At 37.5% G+C, this 25,673-nt stretch overlaps 2 protein-coding genes across 10 annotated transcripts in view; one reads left to right on the forward strand and one right to left on the reverse strand.

The window, feature by feature from the left end:
- PACRGL (parkin coregulated like) overlaps positions 1–4,425 on the forward strand; it is a 19,445-nt gene extending 15,020 nt beyond the window's left edge. For both annotated transcript variants that reach the window (XM_025887775.2, XM_073891478.1), the window contains exons 8-9: positions 1,427–1,507; positions 4,124–4,425. In XM_025887775.2, coding sequence (XP_025743560.1) covers positions 1,427–1,507; positions 4,124–4,180 — 138 coding nt within the window. In that variant the 3' untranslated portion in view covers positions 4,181–4,425. The remainder of the gene's footprint in view (positions 1–1,426; positions 1,508–4,123) is intronic.
- A 2,549-nt stretch (positions 4,426–6,974) lies between these two features.
- KCNIP4 (potassium voltage-gated channel interacting protein 4) overlaps positions 6,975–25,673 on the reverse strand; it is a 1,115,095-nt gene continuing 1,096,396 nt past the window's right edge. For all 8 annotated transcript variants that reach the window (XM_073891480.1, XM_073891479.1, XM_025887750.2 and 5 more), the window contains 4 exons: positions 12,063–12,170; positions 10,073–10,177; positions 8,639–8,701; positions 6,975–7,131 (listed from right to left, as the gene is read on the reverse strand). In XM_073891480.1, coding sequence (XP_073747581.1) covers positions 7,084–7,131; positions 8,639–8,701; positions 10,073–10,177; positions 12,063–12,170 — 324 coding nt within the window. In that variant the 3' untranslated portion in view covers positions 6,975–7,083. The remainder of the gene's footprint in view (positions 7,132–8,638; positions 8,702–10,072; positions 10,178–12,062; positions 12,171–25,673) is intronic.

The raw sequence follows: 25,673 nt of genomic DNA on the forward strand, positions 1-25,673 counted from the left end.
TCTCTCTTCTCTCTTCTCTCTTCTCTCTTCTCTCTTCTCTCTTCTCTTTTCTTTTTTTTTTTCCAAGTAAGCTCCATGTCCAGCATGGAGCCCAATGAGGGGCTTGAACTCATGACCCTGAGTTCAAGACCTGAGCTGAGGTCAAAAGTCAGAAGCCCAACTGACTGAGCCCCCCAGGTGCCCCAAGAGGCCCTTTTTCTTATCCATCCCCAGGGCTGCCTGTCCTCTCATTTAGAGTTGCTTTTCTCACATTTTTTTCTTTTTTTATCTCTCTTTTTTTAAGATTTTATTTATTTATCTGACAGAGACACAGTGAGAGAGGGAACACAAGCAGGGGGAGCGGGAGAGGGAGAAGCAGGCTTCCCGCGGAGCAGGGAGCCTGATGCGGGGCTCGGTCCCAGGACCCTGGGATCATGACCTGAGCCGAAGGCAGACGCTTAACGACTGAGCCACCTAGGAGCCCCATCACATTTTTTTTCTTTTGGGGATTTTTCTGACCCTCCCTCATCTTCATTGACCTGACTGAAGGGCTTGCTACTCAGTGCTCAGTGGTGGGAAGCAGTCCTGGGTTTCTTCCATCCGTGTGAAGAGGAAGAACCAGAAACCAAGTCGAGGACAGGCCCGTATAAGTATTTGACTAATTCTTGCCTGGGCTTCATTTGTATTCCCAGAAAGTGGAGCCAAAAGCACGTCCTGCTCTAGGCTGAAATGTTCAGTGGGGGAGTTGAGTAATGTAGACATTTGGTGGGAGAACACTATTATAGGTTGTGCCTGATGATCTCAGTTGCTGTTTTTCCCTCTTTGTTCCTATGATTCTATCCTCCCTCACCTTGTGCTCTCCCTTTTCAGTCAGACTTCCACCTTTCTATCTGAAGCCCATTCAAGCCATGCCTAGGGACAGGTGGTCTTGTGGTTTGTAGTCTGAATGTCATAACTGTCACTGTTACAGAGTCATTCATGTGAATGCTCTCTCCTTTTTGTCTCTTTCCTTTCTTACACTATAGGAAACATGTGTTTTAAGAGGCTTAGCTTTCCATCATGGTCCTCCAAGTGCTTGCAAAATACAAAATGAAAGAGTATGCAGTTTCATAGAAAACTTACTCTGGATACCATACTGTAGCAGGTTTTATAGGATTCATACAATTTGAAATGAAATAATGTGAATTCGCTTTTAACAAATATATGGTGTCTATTATATATAAATTTCAACGCAATATTTTCTAAAAGAAGCCTTGGTGTCTAAAACGTATTAAATAATATATTTAATATTATATATTATATTAATATATTAATAAATACTTCTATACAGTAAGGTCTCAGTGGTTTTATTTCTAGTTAGCATACTTTTTAATGAAGTTTTACTTATGCCTGTGGTGAATATTGTTAGTTTTCAAATCATTTCATTCTCCCAATCTTACTTTAAAAGCTTTCCAAGAGACTGAGGAATAAGAAATTCAAAGAACCAATCACTAGTGCTTTACAGAAGCTAGAGCAGCATGGTGGAAATGTAAGTAAAACGTTATTCCTTGTCTTATTTTTTTTTTACTTTTACACTACAAAATTGTATAACGTGTTATTTCAGCCACAAGAAATCATGTGGAGTTGATATTATTTTCATTTGAGAGCTCACAGTTTCTGTCTTGCATAGCCACAGTTTGTAAGCACTGGGATTCAGACCAGACTGTGTAAATGCTGGGGCCCTACACTTTCTCTGTGTTTTCTATACGACACTCCATGTGGTGCAGATTTGCAGTTTTTTTTTTATTTTGGATGTTTTTGCTTAGACCATAGGAAAGTTCAGAAAACAAAAGGATTAATATAAAAGAGCTCATTGAAGAACGTACTTTTTTTTCCTTTCATTTGACATCTTTTTTGTCTAAAAAATTTACAATTTTCCCATCTTCCAAGATTGAATGAGATTTCCACATGACTGTGATACCATGTCTGGAAGTGCACATGTTCAGGAACATGTGTGTGCACACGCATACACACACAAGAATGAATCCGAGTGTTCTGACTTGCAGGAATGTGCAAGAATGGGGGGCTCTCATTAGTATCTGTGTGGTGTCAAATAACTAAGTTAATTGAATTTTCATCGTTTAAAAAGTGTTCACATAATCTAGTCTTGGAAGTATTTCTGTAAAGCAGTGATTCTACCTTGATTTGGAGATTACATTTAATCAGATCTTAATGATAGGGTTGCATGTGATTATTTTAACACTGAAGAACTTAGTTCCATTGGAGGTACTTTCTAAAGGAATTATATAGAAAATAATTTGTGTGATCATACACAGTTTTAAAATGGGAGATGTATTAGTTTAAGCTTTGTCTAGATTACCTAATTTGACCAATTCCAGTCACTGTTAAAATACATTATATTCTTTCCATGAGGAATGCCTAGACTAAAGTTTAGGAGGAAGAAGTAAGTCCCTAGACCACTAGATAACAGATTTCTTTGTTGTGTGGAGGATTAGCGTTCAGACACCTTATTGAGATGTACACAACCATCCCCCAGCCAACCCAGTGTCTCAGCAGAAATCTTTTTGCTTGCAAATGCGCTTCTGAGAATTGGAATGCAAAATAATTTGTCATTTCCTCCCCTGTGAAATGCTAGTAAATAGGTGCTAAATATTGATGGGAAAGCTTTCAATCTGGAACTCTCCCCAGGATATTTTCACATGTTCTGTGGAATGGGGCAGGAGGAAAGGGACAGGCCCAGCATGTTAGATTTCAAGGGTGAATGTGCAGAGGAGGGCATAGTCTTCAAGTAAACAAACTTTAGAAACTGCATTCTGAGATTTGGAGGGGAACACAGAGGGATGTCGATCTCCAGCCCAGGGCCACAGGGGTAGCTAGCAAGGGAGTTACTCTTACTGCCACTCAGTCTCATTAGTTTTGAATCCTGCTGATACAGACAGAATTAAAAACATTTTGAAGTTAAGTATTGTTTATTCCTTCAGATTTTTTCTCTTCTTGTTCATCTAATGTCTTACATGATATTTTAATAATTTAATAATAATATTTGATCAGAAATTTTCTGTTGGCATACCATTAATATAATAATTGATCACACTCTCTGGTGGCCTAATGACCATTATGCTTGCTTTTGGTACTCTAATCCTTCATGAAATTAACAAATGCCCTTCTTTCCCTACAAAAACTTAAATGTCTATATATGTTTCTCTTTTTTTAAATAAATAGAGATGAGTCTTTAAAAGAGTCTTCTCAGTATTGCAGTTTCTCATTTCTTGGGGCTTGTGTGTCCACCAGTGATGGAAACACTCAACCTCTGGGGAGACAGGAAATTGAGCTCCAGGCACAGTGTCATTTTCTTACAACTGATCAGTTTATTACCTGCCTTAAATAGTAGTCAGTTCACTCTTACCTTGATAAAATTTTCATCCTAGTCATAGGCACGTGTCTCTTGGAAAAGCTACATACTTGGACACACCCCAATCTTGATTGAGCACGTGGGAAGTGATTACATGTCAGGGACTCAGTTGAGTACTTTTTATTTTTATTTATTAATTTATTAAAAGATTTTATTTAATTATTTGAAAGAGAGACAAAGAGAATGAGTGGTGGCTAGGGACAGAGGGAGAGGGAGAAACAGGGTCCCCGCTGAGCAGGGAGCCCCACACCTGCTCGATCCCAGGACCCTGAGATCAGGACCTGAGCCGAAGGCAGACGCTTAAGCAACTGAGCCACCCAGGCGCCCCTCAGTTGAATACTTTTTGGACATTAAAGTCGTTGAATCCTCACTGCTGCTCTCAGGGGTAGATTTTGTTATTATCCCCTTTTAAAAATCTAGAAACTGAGGCTCGGAAATAATTAGCCCCAGATTTGACAGTGAAGTGACTGGCAGAAGCTGGATTCATATACTGGTGATCTGGTTCCTACCTACTTCTCTAATTAAATATTTTTTTAAAACAGTAGTAAGAGACAACCTATATTTTACTCAACTCAAAAAAGTTCCATTTCTCATTCCATCATTTTGTTCTCATTCCATTTTGTTTGTTTTGAGTTTCGGATACTTTTTTAGGCATGCTCTTATAGATGTAATATACCTATCAGGGGAGCCCTACACAATACTAATGAAGCTAATTTTTTTTTCTGTTGACAGGGAAGCCTTATCATCATCAAATCTAAAATTCCAACATATTGCTCCATATGCTGTTGAAGAAGGGAGCCCACAAAAATCCTGTTACTCCCTGGTGACAGGTGTTAAATAATGACCATGGGTACCTAGGGAACCTTTTCAGATTCACTTCCGTTTATTCTTTTGTCAGTCACAGTCACCATTCATTATTTCCTAGATTAAGATGAGTATACGCAGTTCCACTGAATCATAGTAAAAGTTATTCATCAACAACAACAAAAAAGAATGGTCAATGATGGAAAGCTATTAAAAACAGTTCTATAATAGTACAATTTTGTGGGGTTGGTTTTTCGTATTTTTACAGTTTGGTGCGAACAACCATTATTGGGTTTATAGTAGATGTGTTTGTATTTATTTTCCAGTGCCTTTTATTTATAGTATCCCTTTCACAATCAGTTTGTACCTGTGCACTTATTTTTAAATGTTTTGTCATTTCTTGGGTTTTACATTTATCAAGGCAATGGAAATTTAAAGTAGTGGACAGACATTTGTGAATTCACTGTTAATTATTGTCTATAAATATGTATTTTATGATAGAGAATACTTGGAAGAATTTCATACCAGAGTATTCTAGTTTAAGACATTTTTTAAAATGTGTAAATTCTTTTGTAAATATGTTATTTATTACAACTCATTTAAAACTACCTGAACTTTAGGTGTTAATTATATTTAATTACATTTAAGTAAATGTTATTTTTGTATCCCATAGTCTGATACTCATTTCATGAAGGTATTCAGAAATTAAAATCGTAAACCTCTTAAAATGTACCCAATGATTTTGTTGTGTTTGCTCATGTTTAACAATTAATTTAATTTAAAAAGCTTTTAAAACCTACTTTATAGGCATAGTTCTCAGTGATGACATTGTAGAAGCTGACCCTGGATCATTCTACAAGAGAGAGGAATAGAGTGAGAAAGAGGAAACAGGAATAAGATTTTCCATCCTAAGGGCAAGAAGGGAGACCACGGGGACATGAGTAGTCACACCAGATCCAAAGCAGACATACTTTTGGAGGGACGGGGATCAGGGGTCACTCTTTTATTTGGGGGAACAGCCATATATCTCAGCACCACTGAAGAACACCTTCTTTGCTCCATCCCTCAAATATGTGGAATGACCTCTTTGTAATTCTCATTTCAGATACAGTCTCACAGCTGGAATTTAAAAGAGCACAAGAACAAGTAATTTCTGAAGAATCATAATTGCAGAAATGCCCGTGCATCCCTCAGAGTTCTTGTCTTGCCTGGTCCTCCTATCTGGGATATTCTTTTCTTAGGTCTCTACTCACCTGTCACATCCTCAGATCCTATCAGCTAAAATGTGTGCCTGCCCACGGGCCTTGCTTTTACTTTTCTTCACTGTACTTAGCACCACCCTAGGGCAAAGATATGTACAATCCTACAATGCCGTAAGAAAAACAGTATTTTTAATCTAGTACTTATAAAATTTGTTGGAATAAATACCTATAACATAGACAGTAGAGTTATAAACATTTTATTTGCTTTTATTTTTTGTTTTTGAAATACAAAATGCACATTGAGTTTACACAAACACGCGATGGCAAATTTCAGTGTACATGTATTGTACTACTCTTAATTTCTACACTGGTGATAGCAGGGCAGCTTTCAACATCCTATCTCTACACCAGAATAGATACCTGATTTATTGTTGCAAAGACAGTTGCAAATTTCCTCCTACTGTAGCCTCTTGGTCTTTATGAGATTTCTGCAAAACAGGGAGGGTGTGTGTATCCTTAGTCGTGTTGTGGCAACTTTACAATTTTGGCTTATGATCATTAAAAAGAATCTGAAGTATTGGAGTTTTATGATGAGCAAAATCATAATACAGTCCAGATGAATTGCTTGGCATTTATTTTCATTTTCAGTGAGGTTTTGGTACGGTAGTTCTTGATAGAATGGACTCACTGATGGTTTTAACGTGAATTCTGCTTGCTCTTTGTTTCCTACATGTAGGTGTTGGGGTAGTCCAGGTCCCTTTGGCCCTGAATGGCGTGTAAAAGAAAGGTACCTTGAAGGAGTCAAGGGAAAGGGGACGGACTAGGCCTTCGATGCTGTTAGGAATTACTTGGCATTAAGTATTACCATGTACTGGAGGGCAGATATCTTGACCCTTGAGCCTATAAACATCTTTGCTTTGTTCCACACCTTCTTGGACCTCCACTTAATGACACAACAGAAAACAGTCAACCTGTAGAATTGGACAAATCCAAAATTATATACATCACGTAGGCCTTGGCTGTAATATGTATTATGAAAAATTAAGAAATGCTTATTAAATAAGCTTTATTAGGCATATGCTGACATCTGGTGATGAACTAATTTATTTCATGTTATAAAAAATGCCAGATAAATGAGTATCTTTAACAGAAGGCGGCAAATGCATAGAAACTGGGACTGTGTGTTTGTTTTTTAATTATAGTAATCTTGTTTGGTTTACTTAGTGTATAAATGGAATTACAGCATACAAACATGAAAATTAATTTCTGGAAATTAAATGCAGATGCCAATACTTTAGAAAACCATTTAAAATCCTGGGGCTGAATACATCCAGTTGAGTAGCAAAAAACACTGATATTTTAAAATCACTGATAATGTGAAAGCTCAATAATCCCATGGCTAAAGAATCAATAAAACTATATGCCAGATTCTATTACTTTTGAATAGTCACAGGGTATGAAATGACTTAGAACATCCCATGAACTCAGTGGCATTATGAAAAGGATGAAAATTTGTAACTGGAAAACTCAGATCTTTTGGGGATTGCTTTATATTAAAACAAAGCTTGTTTGCATAATATGCCTCAGTGTAAAGCTGAGCAATCTATGCTAAGAGTGGTAGCTCCAACTTTAAGTGTGGTAGGATAGTTCACATTTGTCTGTTTGATTGAGGATGCATTTGACAAGTTAAATCACATTTTCAAAGAGCTGCATGGAGCGCATTATGTTTTCATCCTGTAAGGGAGAAACACAGTGGGATTAAATTAAGTATCTCTGTAAGTGAAGGGACACTGTTCTTTGCCTCTACGTACTGCCTCTCCCACCACTGCTTAGGCCAAAAGCTCGAATACTAAGTGTTTGCAAATGTAAATATCATCCTATCCATTTTCCATATAGATAAGTATGGAGAGCCCATTTTACATTTTGTTGAGTCTGCAGGCTTTAAATATTTCATTTGAATCTTACTTGGTGTTAATAGACAATATTTCTCAAATTGGAATGGCAGAATGAAAACTAGAGAGGCGCTGAGGGTAAGACCAAAAATAAGTGAACAAATGCGAATTTTGGCATTCCAGGTAGATCGCGGGCCAAGTCACAGAGACTTGTACATGTATAAGGAAACAGGGTTTGTGTGTGAGCTAAGAGCCAACTCCATTGAGGATTAGAGGTTGGGGCTTGGGAGACATGTCTATAGTCCTTTCACCTCTCTCTTTGGGTCTGTTAGGGCTAAATCTGTGGGGCCTTTAGGAGCCTTTAAAAATGCCAGAGAAGGAACTGTTTGAGAGCCACCTTGGGCCAGTGGCTGTGTTCAGTTTAGCATATTCCTTAGAAACAAGGGGACAGACTTTGAACATTATAGAGGCACTTGGAGACTGCGGATGGCACTTGGTGAGCTGTTTGTAGTAATGGTAAATAGTAGCTAAACTTGTGCTGACTTCCGGTGCTAGAAGCCAAGGAACAGCATCAGCAGGTTGATGTCACCAAGTTAACGCTCTTAAAGACCACCACATCGAGATAAGAGTTTAGAAGCAAGCAGGCACCAAGAAAGGGAAAGTATACCAATTTAGAAAAGCTAAAGTATCAACAAACCTCATTGTCTCTACATTTATCTTAAAGTATTTATTCTTAATTGTGGCTCTACCCATGCATCAAGTCAAATAGTTTTAGGTAAGCTAAAACTGGTCTCCCACCAGATAATGGAAAACTATTTGGATTTCTCTGAATTTTCCACTCTTTATTTTTTTATGACTGAAGATCTTTACTGGTTCAGCCGAAAAGCCATTTCTGGTGCTCATACATTAAAGCAGTATGTTTCCTTCAGAAATTGGATGCAAACTTGGCCTGTGATGTATACTTTGCTGTACTGGAATTCTAAATCTATAGGGATAATATGTTATATGCTCAGTCTGGGCAAAGAGCAATTCAAATCTCACATATGTTTTAACCCTCAGTGATGAGTACTCTCTAAAGGATTTAGGAAACAAAAATGCAGTATATGTGTAACATTGGTACGTTTAGGGCTTCCTACATGGCTCTCCTCAAGGTAGGCACTCTATAAATGTTAATTAATTGAATTATAAGTTGATGCCCTTTTTCAGAGTGGTAGGCTTCTCCTAGCTGTGTACAAATGGTAAGCTTAGGTCAGCATTGTACTTTGCCCAGCTCATGGTGGCTAGCTGACTCTACTTAGTCTGACTATTATGAAAGCAAAAGGGACAGTTTCTTTACTACCATTACTTACTTTTTGGCAGCTTTCAATGAATTCATCTATGGTAACAACTCCATCTTTATTTTTGTCCATTTTCTGTTCAAGAAGAAAAGAACAAAAAACTTCATTCAGAGTTCTCCCTTGGTACCCTCCCTTGATAACCTCCCTTGATACCCTCACAGCTGAAGCTGATGAAGAGTCCACCTGCTTGTTTTACAGGGAGGAAATGCTTCAGAGCAGGAGCTAGTCCTTTCTTAGTGATAAGAATCATATGGCCAATGTAGGGATCCGAAGGGGTACATGCACCCTGATGTTTATAGCAGCCATGTCCACAGTAGCCAAACTATGGAAAGAGCAAAGCTGTCCATCGACAGATGAATGGATAAAGAAGATGTGGTTATATATATACAATGGAATATTATGCCAGCCATAAAAAGGAATGAAATCTTTCCATTTGCAACAACGTGGGTAGAACTGGAGGGTATTATGCCGAGCGAAATAAGTCAATCAGAGAAAGACATGTATCATATGATCTCACTGATGTGAGGAACTCTTAATCTCAGGAAACAAACTGAGGGTTGCTGGAGTGGTGGGGGGTGGGAGGGATGGGGTGGCTGGGTGATAGACATTGGGGAGGGTATGTGCTATGGTGAGCGCTGTGAATTGTGCAAGACTGTGGAATCACAGACCTCTTCCTCTGAAACAATACATTATATGTAAAAAAAGAAGATAGCAGGAAGGGGAAAATGAAGAGGGGGGAATCAGGGGGAGACAAACCATGAGAGACTATGGACTCTGAGAAACAAACTGAGGGTTCTAGAGGGGAGGGGGGTAGGGGGATGGGTTAGCCTGGGGATGGGTTAGCCTGTTGATGGGTATTAAGGAGGGCACGTACTACGTGGAGCACTGGGTGTTATCCGCAAACAATGAATCATGGAACACTACATCAAAAACTAATGATGTATGGTGATTAACATAACATAATAAAATAAAAGAATCATATGGCCAACTGCTGTTAGGCTGTTCTCTTTTCAGTAGAATGTGGTAGACCTCTAGAATCGCTGCCCTAGATAATCTGGCCCTCTAGCTATGATAGTTCAGGCAGTTTGCTGACACTTTCAGTCTTGGTTTTCTCATCTGTAAATTGAGGCTAAAGAGTATTTATAACCATAAGGATTCTTTTGAGAATTTATTCAAAACAAACATCAAAACATGCAAAACACAGCAATTCCTTAGTGTTCTGTCTAGGATATAGTGAACGTTCAATAAATGTAGTTATCAGTGTTCTAATAAATTCAAAACCAAAATTACTAAATTAGTATTATGGTTAATATTCTATTGTTTTGTCCCTTTCATTAAAAGTGATTTTTTTCCTTTTGCTTTTTTTTTGAATTATCGTGACACTTTGCAAGCATTAGGAAATTTACTCTTTTTCACTCCCTCTCTGACTTCTACTTGCGTTCCTACCTGGAAAAATGTCTCGACGTGTTGTCTAGGAGCATCTTCCTTGAGGACAGGATATGTGCATTTACCCATCATATCGTATATTGCTTTCATTATATCAAGCATTTCCTGAAAAGTAAAAGGCACTCACATGAGGCTGCATGTGCTGTATGAAGAAACCACTCTGACAGATTATTCCTACTCCATTTCAAAAATTTTTTATTATTCCATTAACTGCCTTTTGGTTGTCCCAGAGGAGAAGCCAACAGTTTTGTGCCTTAAAAACAGCAGGGTCAGAATGTAAGAATTAATTTTGATCTTGGTTTCAAAATGAAGTAAGTAAATTCCCACATATCCAAGATGATCGGAAAATTGTTCTGGCTTAATGTTTGGATTTCCATAGACTTCCTATAGACTATCTTTGTTTTATGGAGTTATTATATATCTTAAATGTTGATTATCAGTTTCCTTTTACTGAGAATGAACTCCATATCAACAGCATTATACGAAAACTGATAAATTTCAAAGCTTATTAGGATTTTCCTTGTTTTTTTCCTACTATAGCTTTAAGTGAAGAAATTGCGCCTGTAGGCTAGTCAAAATAGTATGGCTATATTTCATTGAAATTCCTTGAAATTTCATTAATTTTTTAACTAAAACAAAATCTAGTTTTTGACTTGTCATTTTCAATCTCAGTAAAAATAATATCTAATTACCCATTCAGATTTATTATTTCACATTTCTTTCCTTCATATCGAAATTTCCATATAAAAGTCTAGATTAAAGTTGATAATACAGATGTAATATACATTTACTTTTGAGAGTATTCAATTCTCTTATTAATGATAAAGTAGTTTATAGCATATAAGTCATAGGTAAAACATTTTAAGATGTTTTGAGTTAAGTAGCAAGAAGTTTGTCTGACTTCAGCAGAATTTGTGAAACGTGTTAGGTGTAAGAGCAGCATGTTTGTGTTAAAAATAGAGATAGAAAGGGATGGAAGGGCTAAGAGGTACCTAATATTTCCAAGGCATCCGAGTACTAAATATTTACTGTACTACTGTACACCAGGTACAAGAGGCACTAACTCTTCAGGATATACTCAATATGCATAAACACTTAATATTCATGAGGTCTTACTTCAGCCATCCATTGGTGCGAAACATTCTGGCCCTATGTATCTTCTGCTCAAAAACCACAAAACCTATGGCCTTGGATCAGGCTAATTGTCACGCTACATCCGTGGTCAGGTGCACTTTCTATGTCCCTCACTGAGTAAGGTCAGGTCAGTAACCCTGGGTACCTTTTGTTTGAGGGTCCTTATGCTCAAAACTCAAACTTCCGGAAAAGAAAGTGAGTCAGGAAGAAGGGAGATATGAACATGGAGGATCCCCCAGGATTCATGTAATGTCTTTCAGCCCCATTTGGACCCTATCCTAAATCTGTTAACTTACCCCATCCCTTTCCCCTTCTCACGGTGTTTTATACTGGTTTAATAAACCATTTGATATGAGCTTCTTAATTCGGTGTGTGGACCTTTTTTCTTGCACAGCCTGCCTGGCAGTGTTTGGGGGGCCCCACCGCTCCCATCAGGTCACGTTCTACATAACACAGGTCATTGCAGTCTCTGCAATTTTAAAATTGTATCTCTTTCCACATTATATTGGAAGAAAAAAAGGTCACGGGCCAAACATTTGGGCATGATTTGTAGACATTTTCTTCCTGATTCCAACCATAGTCTTTATCCAATTTACAGTATTTATTTGAATGCCATTAGGAGACAGGGGTACAATCCTTATGTGTTTTATATTCACTTTGAAGATAGATGTACCATAAATTATTCCTATCCATTGCAAGTTTTTTATTAAGAGTATTTCACCACCACCACCACATAAAATACTTTAGATTTCTTAAAAATGCAATTTTCATATTAATAGTTTCAATTGTTTAACATTTAAAGTTAGAAAAATGGAAACAGTCCAAAGGAGAGTTGTGTTGGTGAGGCATTTCTTACCTCTTTAGTGATGTAGCCATCTTTATTTATGTCATACAAATTAAATGCCCAGTTGAGTTTTTCTTGAACTGTCCCTCGGAGCAAAATGGAAAGACCCTTGATGAAATCCTAAAAAGAAATAAAAGTATAATTTGATAGGACATTTCTAAAAAAAATAAAACACCAACTATGATAAAAGTCTCTCTCAAACGATGGAAGCAAGGGTTACCACCCTCTGGATTTTCTAACCGTTATTTAGCGAGATAATGTGTTCTTGGGCCTCTGTTTCTTAGAGTTCTCTGTGGGCATAAACCACTCCTTAGCTTTAACATTCTCATCTTTGACTTGGGAACTGTGACTTAAATCACCTGTGGAACTGGAAATGCTAGGAGGACAGACACCCAAACAGCAAGATGCATGCTCTAAGTAGTATTGGATTTCTACCACAACTGCACACAATTTCTTTTACTGAAAAGAATCTGATAACGCTGTATCTTAAGAAATACAAGCACATACATAGCATACTTCCCATGAAAAAGATCTGCTAACAAGAAATATGGTCTGTCTTTAAGATATGGGCCAACTGTAACTGTTACTTAGAAATCAAGTTATAACACACATGGGGCAGTGGTTAAGAGCCTGGAGTTTGAAGCCAGATTGCCTGACCTCAAACACCAGTCACTTGACAATATGTCACTTGACAGCTTTGTGTCCTCTGACCATTTAACCTCCTTTTGCTCAATCTGCATATCTGTAGAATGGGGATAATAATTCCACTTCTTAAAAGTTTTTGTGAGGATTAAAAGAGTTAAGCTATAACAATGTCTAGCAAGGGCATTGGTTATGTGTTTGCCAAGTAAACGAAGCCCTTAGCCAGTATCATGGTTAGGCTGGTTTGATTGAACTTGATCAAATTCCTATATATTTGTTGTCATGTGGAGCAGAGATACCATCACAATGCAGTAATTCTAAACTCACGTAGATCTGATAATCCACTGGTACCTGGGAACTGAAGAGCCCAAGGGGCATGCAGAAGTGGCTTTCTGGGTGAATTTGCTTTTTCTCTCTGCATTTCCATATTCCATCATTTTATAGCTGTTTCCCTGTCCCAGTTTTCTTAATTTTGATGTTTTTTTCTTTTACTTTGAAAAGTAGGTAATACTCACATAGTTCAAGATTTAAAAATATGTAAGATGTTCCTGGACCCCAGCTACCCTTTTTCTTTCTCCCTGGGCAGCTGGCATGGAATTTTTGTGCATATACAAGTATAAGGCCTATTTATTTATGTATATTCCATATCCCTTTACACAAATAGTCTGACAGGCTGTTCTGTACTGCCCCCCCCCTTAACCATCTTAGAAATAATTCCAATCTTTTTCACAGTTATTTTTCACATAATGTGTATGAATGCACCATAGTTTATTTAACCACACTCCCATTGATGATTATTGAAAGATTTCCAACCTCATTAAAAACAATGTTATGAAGAGTGACCTTATATGTACATAATTCATACTTGAGCAAAAATATGTGTAGAATAAATGCTTAGACATGGGATTTCTGGGTTAAAGGATTTGAATATTTGTAAACTTTAGAGTTATTTCCAAATTGTGTCCCAAACTCCCCTCTCAAAATCTATATATGAGAATTTTTTATGTGTAAGAATATTATAGCTTGTCAATACTATATAGTATTCAACTTTTATGTTTTCTTATTTCATGGGAAACTCTTTCTCAGATTACTTATGTTTGTATACTAAACAAATTTGAACATTTTTTTTCAAACGTCTCGATTTATAGAAACTCTTCATGTTATTAGTGAAATTATCCTTTGTCTGGGATATGTCCTCCAGTGTTGTTTCCCAGTTTGTCATTTCTTTTGATTTTTCTCATATTGATTTTTGCAAAGTAGGTATTTTTTTATTCTTATATTCTAGAATTTGTCAGTCTTTTAATTTATGTCTTTTGGTTTATGTCATATTGAAAAGGCCTCCCGCATTCGAAGTTGTAGAAAGATACTCCCATGCTTCTTCCTACTACTTCAGAAGTTTACTTTGATACATTCAAATCCTTATTCCATTTGGAATTTATCTACTGTTTTTAGTTAATTATCTGGTTTCACACTATTATTTGTTACCCATTGTTTTGAGATGCAAGATTTATCATATCCTTAAATCTTTTATGTATTTGTTTATATTTCTGAAATTTCTCTTTTATTTCATTAGTAAATCTGTTTATCCACCTCTACTTACATCGGCCCAATTATGAAAGCGGCTGTTAGGGCTATTTCCTCCTGGTCAATCTTTTCTTTTTCCAGCTATTTTCTCTTGCTTTAATACTGCGCATGACTTTTGAAGGGTTTGAGGTAAATTTACAGATCAGCTTTGGCAGAATTGACAACTGCATGTTGGTGAGTCTTCCTAATCAAGACTATGAGAGACCTTGCCCTTGTCTAAGTCATTTTTGTCACTGAACCTATTTATCAGTGTTCTCCTGGCTACTGTAATAAAATTACCACAACTTTAGTGACTCAAAATAATACACGTTTATTATCTTACAGTTCTTCAGGTCAGAAGTCTGAAATGAGTTTCACTGGGCTGGAATCAAAATGGGGGAGCACAGGGGATGTAGAGGGAGAGTTTGCTCCCTTGCTTTCTTGAGCTTTTAGAGGCTACTTGCATCGTTTGGCTTGTGACCTCTTCCTCCATCTTCGGAGCACATCACTCTAGTCTCTGCTCCCTTTGTCATATGTTTCTTTTCTTACCCTGATCTTCCTGTTCCCTCTTACAAGGACCCCTGTGATTACATTAAACCCACTTAGGTGATCCAGGATGATCTCCCCATCTCAAGATCCTTAATCACACCCACAAAGCTCCTTTTACCATGTAAAGGTAACATATTCACAAGTTCCAGAAATTAGGATGTAGACACCTGGTGGGCTATTATTCAGCATACCAAACTCAGGTATGTTTTAGACCTTTTTGGTTTGTTTTTTTTTTTGCCAAGTTGTTCTTTCATGTTTCTTAGTCATATTTATTTCTAGGTATTTTAATCCTTTTGTGCTGTTTTAAATGAGGTATTTTTTCTATTACATGTTCTAAGTTACTTTTGTTTGTATATACAAATGCTATTGATTTCTCTATAATAATTGTGTATGCTGCCAACTAAGTGAGTGTTTCTGTTGCATGTGATAGTTTTTCAATTGATTCTCCTGGATTTTTCATGGATGCAATCCTATTAGCTGCAAATGGAGTTAGTTTTACCTCTTCTTTCTAATTTTTATATTTTTATTTACTTTCTTTTTTTCTAAATATAGTGAATCATATATCCAAGACAATATTATATAATAACAACAATAATAGCCATCCTTATTTTGTTACTGAATTTAATAAGACTGTTTCTAGTGTTTCTACTTTAAGCATGATACTGACTTTATTCATGCTAAGAAGGTGTACAATTATCATTCTATTAAAAAATTCATCAAGAATAACCATTTTAATACCCCATCACTGGGCTACCCCATTCCCCCAACCCCCTCTCCTCTAGAACCCTCAGTTTATTTCTCAGAGTCCATGGTCTCTCATGGTTCATCTCCCCCTCCAATCCCCCCTTCCTTTTTCCCTTCCTACTATATATATATATATATATTTTTTAACATATAATGTATTATTTGTTTCATAGAGGGCACATATTGAATGGCGCACTGGGTGTTATATGCAAACAATGAATCATGGAACACTACATCAAAAACTAATGATGTAATGTATGGTGATTAACATAATATAATAAAATTTAAAAAAAAAGAATAACCATTGACTTTCTTGCAGAAATGGAAAAGCTGATCTTCAAATTCATATGGAATTGCACAGGGCCCCAAAGAGCCAAAACAATATGAAAAAAAAAGCAAAGTTAGAGAGCTCAAACTCCAATCTCAAAACTCACTACAAATCTACAATGTAGCACTTGCATAAGAATAGACATATAGACCAGTGCAATAATGTTGCAAATCTAGAAATAAACATCTGTGACCGTTGATTTTCAACAAGGGTGCCAAGACCATGCAATGGGGAAAGAGTCATGTTTTCAACAAATGGTGCTGTGACAATCAGATAACCATACCCTACTCCCCATCTTTATTCAGGGTAAAATGTAAAGTGAGAGAAAAAGAGAATTCAAGAGAAGCCCACAAAGGATTACAGCATTTGGTAGGCAGAGAGAAGAGAGGCTGGCAAGGGATCTTGAAAATAAGTTGCTAAGGAAGTATGAGAGGTCAAGTGAGGAGTTCATTTTCCTAGAAAAGGATGGTTCATGGCAATACAAGATGCTGCTGGAGAATGAAAAATGTTCATTGGATCAACAAAATGCAGGTCACCAATGAGTGATGGGAGAACTTTCCGAGGAGTAGAAGAAGCACACAATGATAGAGATTAGAAGAAAACTCACGGCTCTTGGCTGGCCATGATGATAGAGAGCCGGCTATATCTGAAGAGGAATATGGGATCACAGGAGAGATTTTTGAAGATAAGCACTTTGATTACTGGAGGGAACTCTCTATGAAGAGATTACTAAAGATGTGTGTGTGAGAGAGAAGGAGGGAGTGCTAGAGATGGGCTGATCGTTCTGGCACCCAAGTGCAGGTAGAGGGTTGAGCTCTGGAGGGAGGAGGTGCATTTCCTCAGTTAACATGGAAGAAGGGGAACATGTTGTGGATGCCAGCAGCTGATAAAAGCAAGAGGATGAGTGAGTCCCCACCTGACAACTTTAATGGATGTCATCTGCTTGGGAGTGACAGGGCAGAAAGGGCAAGAATCGAAGGTTTAAGTAAATAAGGAGGCAGCCATGGTACTAGATAGGTGACTTGTGCAAATTATGAGAAGGTGGACATCCCTCAAAATACTTCATGCTATCTCCTGGAAAGTTGTTGTAATATATATAAACGTGAAATATATAACATACTATAATCAAGAGTTAATGTGCAATGTACAACTGATAAACTGTAAGCTTTGGCTTATTAGAAGCTACAAAATAGCCATTGCCGATTACGGGAATGTAGGCTTCTCAGAGAAAGATTGCTGGACAGTTTTAAAAGGCCAGCTGAAGTTGATGGCTATCAATATAAACATTATCCATTGCTTTAAATCACAAAGTAATAGTTATGTGCTCTCAGTTGAAAAGGGGGGCTGGATACAAAGTCTTTGAAGACATGCTTAGAGCATTGGTTCTCAAAATTTAGCTTGCCACACAATCATCTGGAGGGCTTGCTAGAACACAGCTTGCTGGGTTCCACCCTCAGGAGAGGTCTAGGTCTAGGTTCATTAGGTCTAGGTTGGGGTGCAAGAATATATAATTCTAACATATTCCAAGGGGATACTGATACTGTTGATTCAGGAATCACACTTTGAGAACCACTGGCCTACAGAAATCATCAATGGCTTTGACCCTATCACCAAATGGAGCAGACCAGAGCAACAGTGAAAAGCAGTTTTAAAGTCACATATGGACTTTTGTTGGTTGCCTTCCTACTAAACCCCCGCTAATTTCCACTTGGTGCTTCATCCAATTCTGCAGAAGTGCTCTCCACCTCTAGCTGTAGTGATGGAGCTGTGACCTGAGCAAAGTCAAGAGGCGTATATTATCCCTTTGGTCAAGGCAATTGGATCTGGGTTGGCATACAACTGAACTCAGTCCACGTCTACTCGACATGAACAGTAAAGCTTGGAGCCAAGGAGCGGCTGGCATCTTTTGTGACCACGGGAGAGCCCACCCTTAGTTGTAGCCATCCTTATCTCTGGACTTTTTCTTTCTGTGAGCCAATAAACTCATCACATTGTTTTTGTTAGTATGTGATTTTCTATTATTTGTAAACAAAAATATCCTGATTTACAAGCTGACAGCTGATTCACATCTTCCTGTTAAGTACTATGTATCCCAAAACTACTTACATTAAAAGATGGCAGTGGACCTTGAGCACCCCTCTACCTTGTAATATACCATCTGGCAGGATGATATCAATAAACAGTTATTTCAAAAGAAGAATGATTCCTTACTTGTAGAAAAGAAAAATGAGAAACTCAGTGTATTTTATGTGGTTTTTGCTCCACGCTTTTCTGAATGGTAACTGAAATCTATCGAGTAGGAGACACAAGGCTTAAAAAAAAAAAAGAAAGAAAGAAAAAGAAAATTCTTGGAGTACTTTGCATAATTACCTTTTATCTGTGAAAAAAATCTTGCATCTGTTCCCTAATGCACAAAAATGATTGGTACTGAATTGTGGTTTCCATTCTCTTATGATCAAAGCAAAAGAAGGAAAAAGGCATAAAGATTTGACTTTATAATATCCCAGCCTTGTTCAGTTGTGAGCTTTTCGGTATCTTTCAAATTTTTGCGTAGTGCCTTAGTTCTGGTTGCTATGACAGGGACATTAGTCTTCCTCTGTCAGAGGAGGTCATCAAGAGGACATGACCATTGCTTGACCCACAAGCTGGCCCAGGCAGTCCAAGGCTCCTGCCCCTCCCCTGTCCTTGGAATGTATGGTCTGCCCACCCTTTCTGGAAAAGGAGCCACTTCAAGGATGTAGCCTTGAGAAAGTAAGGTCTTGTTGAGACCATCTGGACTGTATATGTGACTGAATTCCATTAAGGCCTCCATAAAATTTTTTAAGGTTCTGGTGGACAGTACAGAGATTTACTTGTCTTGAAGTTGCCCATGACAAGCCTCACAGGTAAGTTCCCTTACTAATTACACCTGCCACCTACCATTCTGGAGTGGCTTGTCTCTTTCTTCAGTCTCTCCTCACTGTCTGGCTGCAGGGGGCCAGTTTGGAATTTCACCAGAGGAACTACTGAGGTTGCAAACCAACATCCTGCCTCCCTATCTGCCACTCTAAGAGCAATATGGCTTATAATCATGTGTTTAGGGTATTTGCAATAAATAGTCCTGTTTATAGTTGGGAAAACAACATTAAGTGACTTACCAAAGGTTAAAAATGTTAACTAGCTAGTTAGTGAACAGATTTGGTATGGAAAATCATACACGTGTTTGGTGTATTTCTAATTTTATGCTTTCTTATGTATGTTCATGAAATTTTTAAAGGTTGCTTATTTTCTCTGGTATGACCTCCTGTGATTGGAATTAAGCTTCCACAGTAGTTGAGCCACTTTTTGAAGTATTTGAAAGACACAATTTCAGGTACTATCTGAAGTTTGCATCAGGCATCAATATGTCTAAAAAATAATAAGTAAATTTTCTAAGATTTGTGGCCTGATTTTGTCATGCAGAAGGGATAATGTACTTACCTCATTTGATATATAATATTGTCTATTTAGCTAATTTAGTGTCTGAAAAGGTGATGACAGACACGTTAAGTTAGAGGAAAGTTCTTTGGTTCGATCTCACTAGAGGCCATTTAACATTAACAAATTTTTAAACAAAAATGAATATAAATACATAACAAATGTATACATAAATATGCTTGATTTATGTAAAAAATTATAGAAAACTATACTGAAGAAAATTGCAATCACACATAATCCTATCACTTATGCAAAATGAACATTTCCATTTTTATGCGTAGCATATTTATAGTAAAGGTCATGTATGTATATATAATAATGTATATTTCACTTAAAATTACAAACATTTTCCCACATCACTGAAAATTCATTGTGACGTCATTTAAATTACTACATATTAGGTTGAACCCTATGAAATTGCTGATTTTTTTTTTTAAGTGGACTCCACACCCAGCATGGAGCCCAACGTTGGGCTTGGATTCACAATCTTGAGATTCAAAACCTGGGCTGAGATCAAGAGTCAGATGGTCAACCAACAGGGTCACCCAGGAGTCCCAAATTGCTGATATTTTTTATCATATTTGCAAGAATATTAATTTCATATGGTTTAATCTAATGATACTATGACAATGGTTTTTGAACGTTTTGGACCCCAAACCACAATAATTACATATTAAATGGCAGGCTAGAACATACACAAACACATACACGTACACCAGAAAGTAATTATTTCCATTTCTCTTCTATTAATTTTTTAAACATTCTTATCATTAATCTCTAAATTAATTTTACCATGTATTAATGATTGTAATTTGGAGTTGGAAACACTGCTTTGTCATATGGATATATTGTGATTTACTTAACCATACTTTCTATTGGTGGCTATGTAAATAAATTAAAATTTTTCTTTATTATAAATGATGCTGTGTAAAATTGTTCTCTATTTCCCATCATTTTGACTTATTTCCTTAGGAAAGGAGTAGAAGTCCTGGGTCCTGGGAGCACTGAAATTTAAAAGTAATAATGACTACAGTTTATAGATGTCTGTGGGGCCCTGTGTTAGGCAATTTCTGTGCGTTATTTCATGTCAGCCTCATGCAACCATAGGGAGTAGGTATTGCAGTCTTTATATTGTAGAGAGATGCTCAGAGGAAACAAGGGACCAAGCCAAGGCATAGTCAGTGAACAGGGAACTAAAAATCAATCCCAGACCTCTGACTCAAAGCCCAGGCCTCATTTTGACTAGAATTGAATCAATGGGCTGTGGTTATACACAACAGTATGATATAAACACAGGCCATATCTCTTTTCTTGCTACTATAGGACAAAATTGTGGGGTGATGTAAAATAATGACTCGTAGTGATTTGCAGTTCATCTACTTCCTAATAACATTTGTAGAAAATAAGGAATGCCAGGAATTCATAATTCTTGCTATAAAATTAATTCATAAATGCATTAGAAAATACCCTTAGCTTCTTAAAAATAAGTGTGTCACTATGCAAATATATGTGTGACCATGAAAGCTGTAAGAAGATCAGCTAAGAAGCCCAAGAGTTACATGTCCAGGAACACTGAGACGGAGAGAGATCAATTCTCTGAGACTGACCAGATGTCAACCAGGGTCACTAACATTAACTGAGCATTTTCTATATGCCATGAAACTTTCAAAACTCTTTAAATCCATCATTTAATAAAACAACAATTTTGTGAGGTATCTATCATGATTATTTCCAATTTACGTTGAAGAAATTCAAGCACAGAGGGAATGAGGAACCTGCCCAGGGATCAGAGCTAGAAGAGGTAGTATCTAGATTTGAACCCTGTGTCTGACTGAGAAGCATGTGTTCTTTTAGATGAGAAGAGACTTCTGGAGCCTCCACAGAGGCTGGATGTTAAAGTTGGAGATTAATTCAGGACTGGGGCAGGGAAGACGAAAGATGAGCCTGAAGCATCTTGTAGTGCCAGAAAACACGGGTCTGATGAAAGAAACACAGCAAAAGAGAAGAAACAACCACAATGATAGGAGAATGTTGAAGGGACACAGGAGTCTACTGAAACAGCTCCCAGTTGCCAAGCTGTAACAATTTCAGCAACAAAATAAATAGGGTTATATTGGATTAAACTCAAAAGACAAAATAAATCTCCATTGGTCCATACGGATATAAATGACTTCTTGAATAAATTCCTCAGTGGAGGAGAAGAGACAAATATCCCAGGCAGAAGAATTTCATGTAAATTATGTAAATTATATTCTACTCTCAAGGAGGTGAAATGTAACTCCCCCAGCCTAAAGTGTGGGCTGTGCAGAATAACTTTCTTCCAGAGTATGGTTTGGAAAGAGGGGGAAAAGAGTTAACTCTACAGTAGAGGAATAACCAACCCTACTTCAACCAGGTGACCAACGTAGAAGTCAACAATGTTGATAAAATGTACTCTTGCTTTTATGTGATAAAATATGGCACTTTAATTCTTTGGGCTTTCTCCCGAGAACATACATCCCCGGGCTAATTATGAGAAAAAAAACATCAAACAAATCTGATATTCTACAAAACACCTGACCCATACTCCTCAAAACTCACAAGGTCATCACAAACAAGGAATATCTGAAGAACTGTTACATCCAAGAGGAGCCTAAGGAGATCTAGTGGCTAAATTTAATACGGTATCCTATATAGGATGGACAAAAAAAAGGACATTAGGTAAGAGTTAAGATAATCTGAAGAAAGTATGGACTTTAGTGGATAATGCATCAATATTAGTTCATTACTTGTAGCAAGTATTCCATTTTAATGTGATACTAATAATAGGGAAACTGGATGAGAGGTATATGAGAACTGTCTGTACTAGCTTTGCAATTTTTCTATAAAGGTAAATCTGGTCTAAAATTAAAAAAAAAACCTTTATTTAAAAATAAATTTTAAAAAACAAATCTGACCTGTGGTCTGTCAGATATTTATTGTATGCTTTTCTTGTCTGTCTTGTAATCATCTGCTGTTACCCCACATTGTAGCATGTGCTATGAGAGGTTTAAAGGACTTGCCCTTAGGGCCTACAGGAAATGGTAAGCAAATGCAGGAGGAGCTGAGTACCCCCATGGCAAAACTAGGCAAGACCACAGGGAAGGAGCAGGCCAGAATGATGGATGACAAGCAAAAACCAGGACACATGTGGCCTGGTCAGATTCCCTGGGAATCAACAAAATGTATGGATGGGGCCCAGGGCAACAGACTCAACTGTGAAAACAGTTGGATTCCATGAAAATGGGAGAATATAAGCTCCATGAAGACAAAGATTTGTGTCTTTTGTTCACTGTTGTGTCCCCAGCCAGCACTTTGAAGAGTGTTTGGCACATAGTCATGCTCAATAAGTATTTGTTAAATGCATAAATGAAATGAGAAGACTTCTGAACCTACCTTTCACTTTCCTTTCAATAGCTCCCTGCAATGGGCACTAGACAAGAACAGAATTATGTGTACAGGTTGTATAAGTGTGTGTGTGTTTGTGTTAAGAGATATAAGACGGATAAACCCTAATGATTAATAAATGTGATAAAATCAGAATTTTATACTTATTGGTAACATTGCCTAAATAATTCCCACTGGTATCTGACATCTCAAAAGAAAATAGCTATTTATTTTTTTAAAGATTTTATTTATTTTGAGAGAGAGAGAGAGCACACACGTGGTGGGGTAGGAGAGGGAGAGGGACAAGCAGACTCTGGCAGAGAGTCTGATGTAGGGCTCCATCTCAGGACTCTGAGATCATGACTTGAACCGAAATCAAGAGTTTGGTGCTCAACCAACAGAACCACCCAGGTGCCCTGAAAATAACTATTTAATTTGATGAAATGACTAATCCTAGAAAGAAAGTTTTGCCACAACCATAAATGATATTTGGGAGGAAAAACACTTTTTTCTCATCACTGTGAATGACGACGAGATTACTTTTTTGGTTTATAACGTCTCCAGGCAGTGCCACTCACATTTTATTCAGTATGAATTGGATTGTCAGTGAATGGTGTTTTCTTGAAGCTTTGAACCGTAGCTCTGATGTCACCTGCAGGAAGCAGGTATAGCTATTCCAGAATGTTATTTTAAGTCAGCTTCAATAATTCAAGTAAACTTGCCATTCGGGACCTGCTCAGAAGTATGCATTGCCCTGCTGGTGATAATGTTTGGCAGATGGTAATTGTTGAAATGGTGGTAAAGGTTCAGAGTTGATCATGTAGCCAACCATTGTGTCAGTAACCAGGGATTTTTGTGGATGGGATGGATTGAATGCGAATTGTGAAAGTTGGTGATAATATTCAGTAATCAGATCATAGAATGCCATCTTAGATGTCATCTAGCAAACACTGTGGCTCAAGCCCTCAGGAGGAGGCAGTCTATTATAATGGTTAAGAATGGGGTGTGGAAAACTATCATCTGGGGAGTCAAACAGGGCTCATATTGTTTTGTAGACAAAGTTTTATTGGAACACAGCAATGCCCATTTACTTAGGATTTGTCTGTGGCTACGACAGCAGATGTGAGTAGATACAATAGAGACTGTAGGGCCCACAAAGCCAAAATATTTACTATTTGGCTCTGAACGGAGAAGTTTGATGATCTCTGGTTAAAACCACATAACAATAAAAAATTATTTAAAAAAACCCAAAAAACCATAGGTTTTAGAGACTTAGGCAGGGCTGCGTTTCAATCCTGGTTTGTAAATTTGAGTACCAAACTCATTAGTGCCAAAACTTGAAGTGAACTGACATAAAACTATTTTTAATCTATTTCTAATTATCTATCTACCTATCTATCAATCCATCATCTAACAGTCTACATATGATCTATCATCATCTATCATCTATCTATCATCTAATCTGCCTCTATCATATTAATCAGAGGACACTAACAGCTGTACTAAAACTTTCAAATCTTAGTGACTTGGCACCATATAAACTTACTTCACACACAGTGAAATGGGGAGAGTGCTCTGCTCCATGCAGTCATTCAGAGATCCGGACTCCTTCCACTTTGTTGCAGGGCCAATTGAAATATGTGAGCTCATAGTCCCCACAGATGGGAAGAGAGAAGAAGGAGATGTGGTCACTTCTACTCACATCTCTTGGTAACTCTCAGTCATGGCTCCACCTAACTGCAGGAGAGCCTGGGATTATGGCCTATTCATGAGATCACCGAGCGGAGCACATGGACATTGGTCATCAGCAGCAGTCCCTGCCATGTTTATCATGTATCATATTTCACTGCATGAATAGTACACATTTGATTATAGCATGCTGCAGACCCTACCAGAGACATTAAATAATATGGACTAGTGTATGCAGGGTATTACTTGCCTAAATCTGCCGGGCTGTGAATGACAAAACTCAGCTGGCTCTGAGGCTTTCAGATGAGGGGCTGGGGATCTATATCCATCTCTCAGGCAGGATAACAATTGCTAAAAGATGCATTCTGGCGCCAAACTGCCTGAGTTTGAATCCTGGCCCTCCTACTTTCTAGCTGTGTGACCTTGGGCAGGTTGCTAAACCTCTCCATGATTCCCTTTCTTCATCTGCTAAAAAGGAGTTAATAATGGTACCTGTGAAGATGAACTAAGCTAGTATATATAATGCACTCAGCACAATTGCCTGACTCATGAGTTCAAATGAGTTCTAAACAAGAGTCAGTTATTATTACTGTGTATAGCTAATAGTATTTTTAAACACTTAGTATTAGTGACTGACACACAGTAAGTACTTACTATATGGTGAGATGCAAAATTATCTTTCATACCATTGTGGACAGAGCGATCATGTAGCCATTGAATGACTATGTTCAGTGATAGAAGATTACTGTTTAACAAGATGACCAATGTCGTTATTAATTGGCTTTGTTAGAAAAATGTCTCGTGTAATAACTACTTTGGTAACACCTTATAAATATCAAGCATGTATTTGGTGCCAGGCACTGAGCCCAGGACCATGTGGCTTCACTGGTAAATTCTGCCAAACATTTAAAGAACTAATACCAATCCTTTTCAAACTCTTTCAAACAATTTCAGAGGAAGGAATATTTCCAAACTCATTTATGAGGTTAGCAGTATCCTGGAACCAAAACCAGATGAAGGAACCACAAGAAAAGAAAACTACAGGCTAATATTCTTGATAAATATACATCCAAAATCCTCCACAAAATTCCAACAAATTCTAACAGCCCATTAAAAGGATCATACAACATGACCAAGTAATCTTTATCCCCCTGATGGAAAGATGGTTCAACATATACAAATCAATTAATGTGATATCCCACATTAACAGAATAAAGAAGAAAAATCACATGATCATCTCAATAGAT

The sequence above is a fragment of the Callorhinus ursinus genome, unplaced genomic scaffold, assembly GCF_003265705.2.
Source record: "Callorhinus ursinus isolate GAN/ISIS: 27379988/994484 unplaced genomic scaffold, GSC_fseal_2.0 scaffold4, whole genome shotgun sequence".
NCBI classification, from domain to species: Eukaryota; Metazoa; Chordata; class Mammalia; order Carnivora; family Otariidae; genus Callorhinus; species Callorhinus ursinus.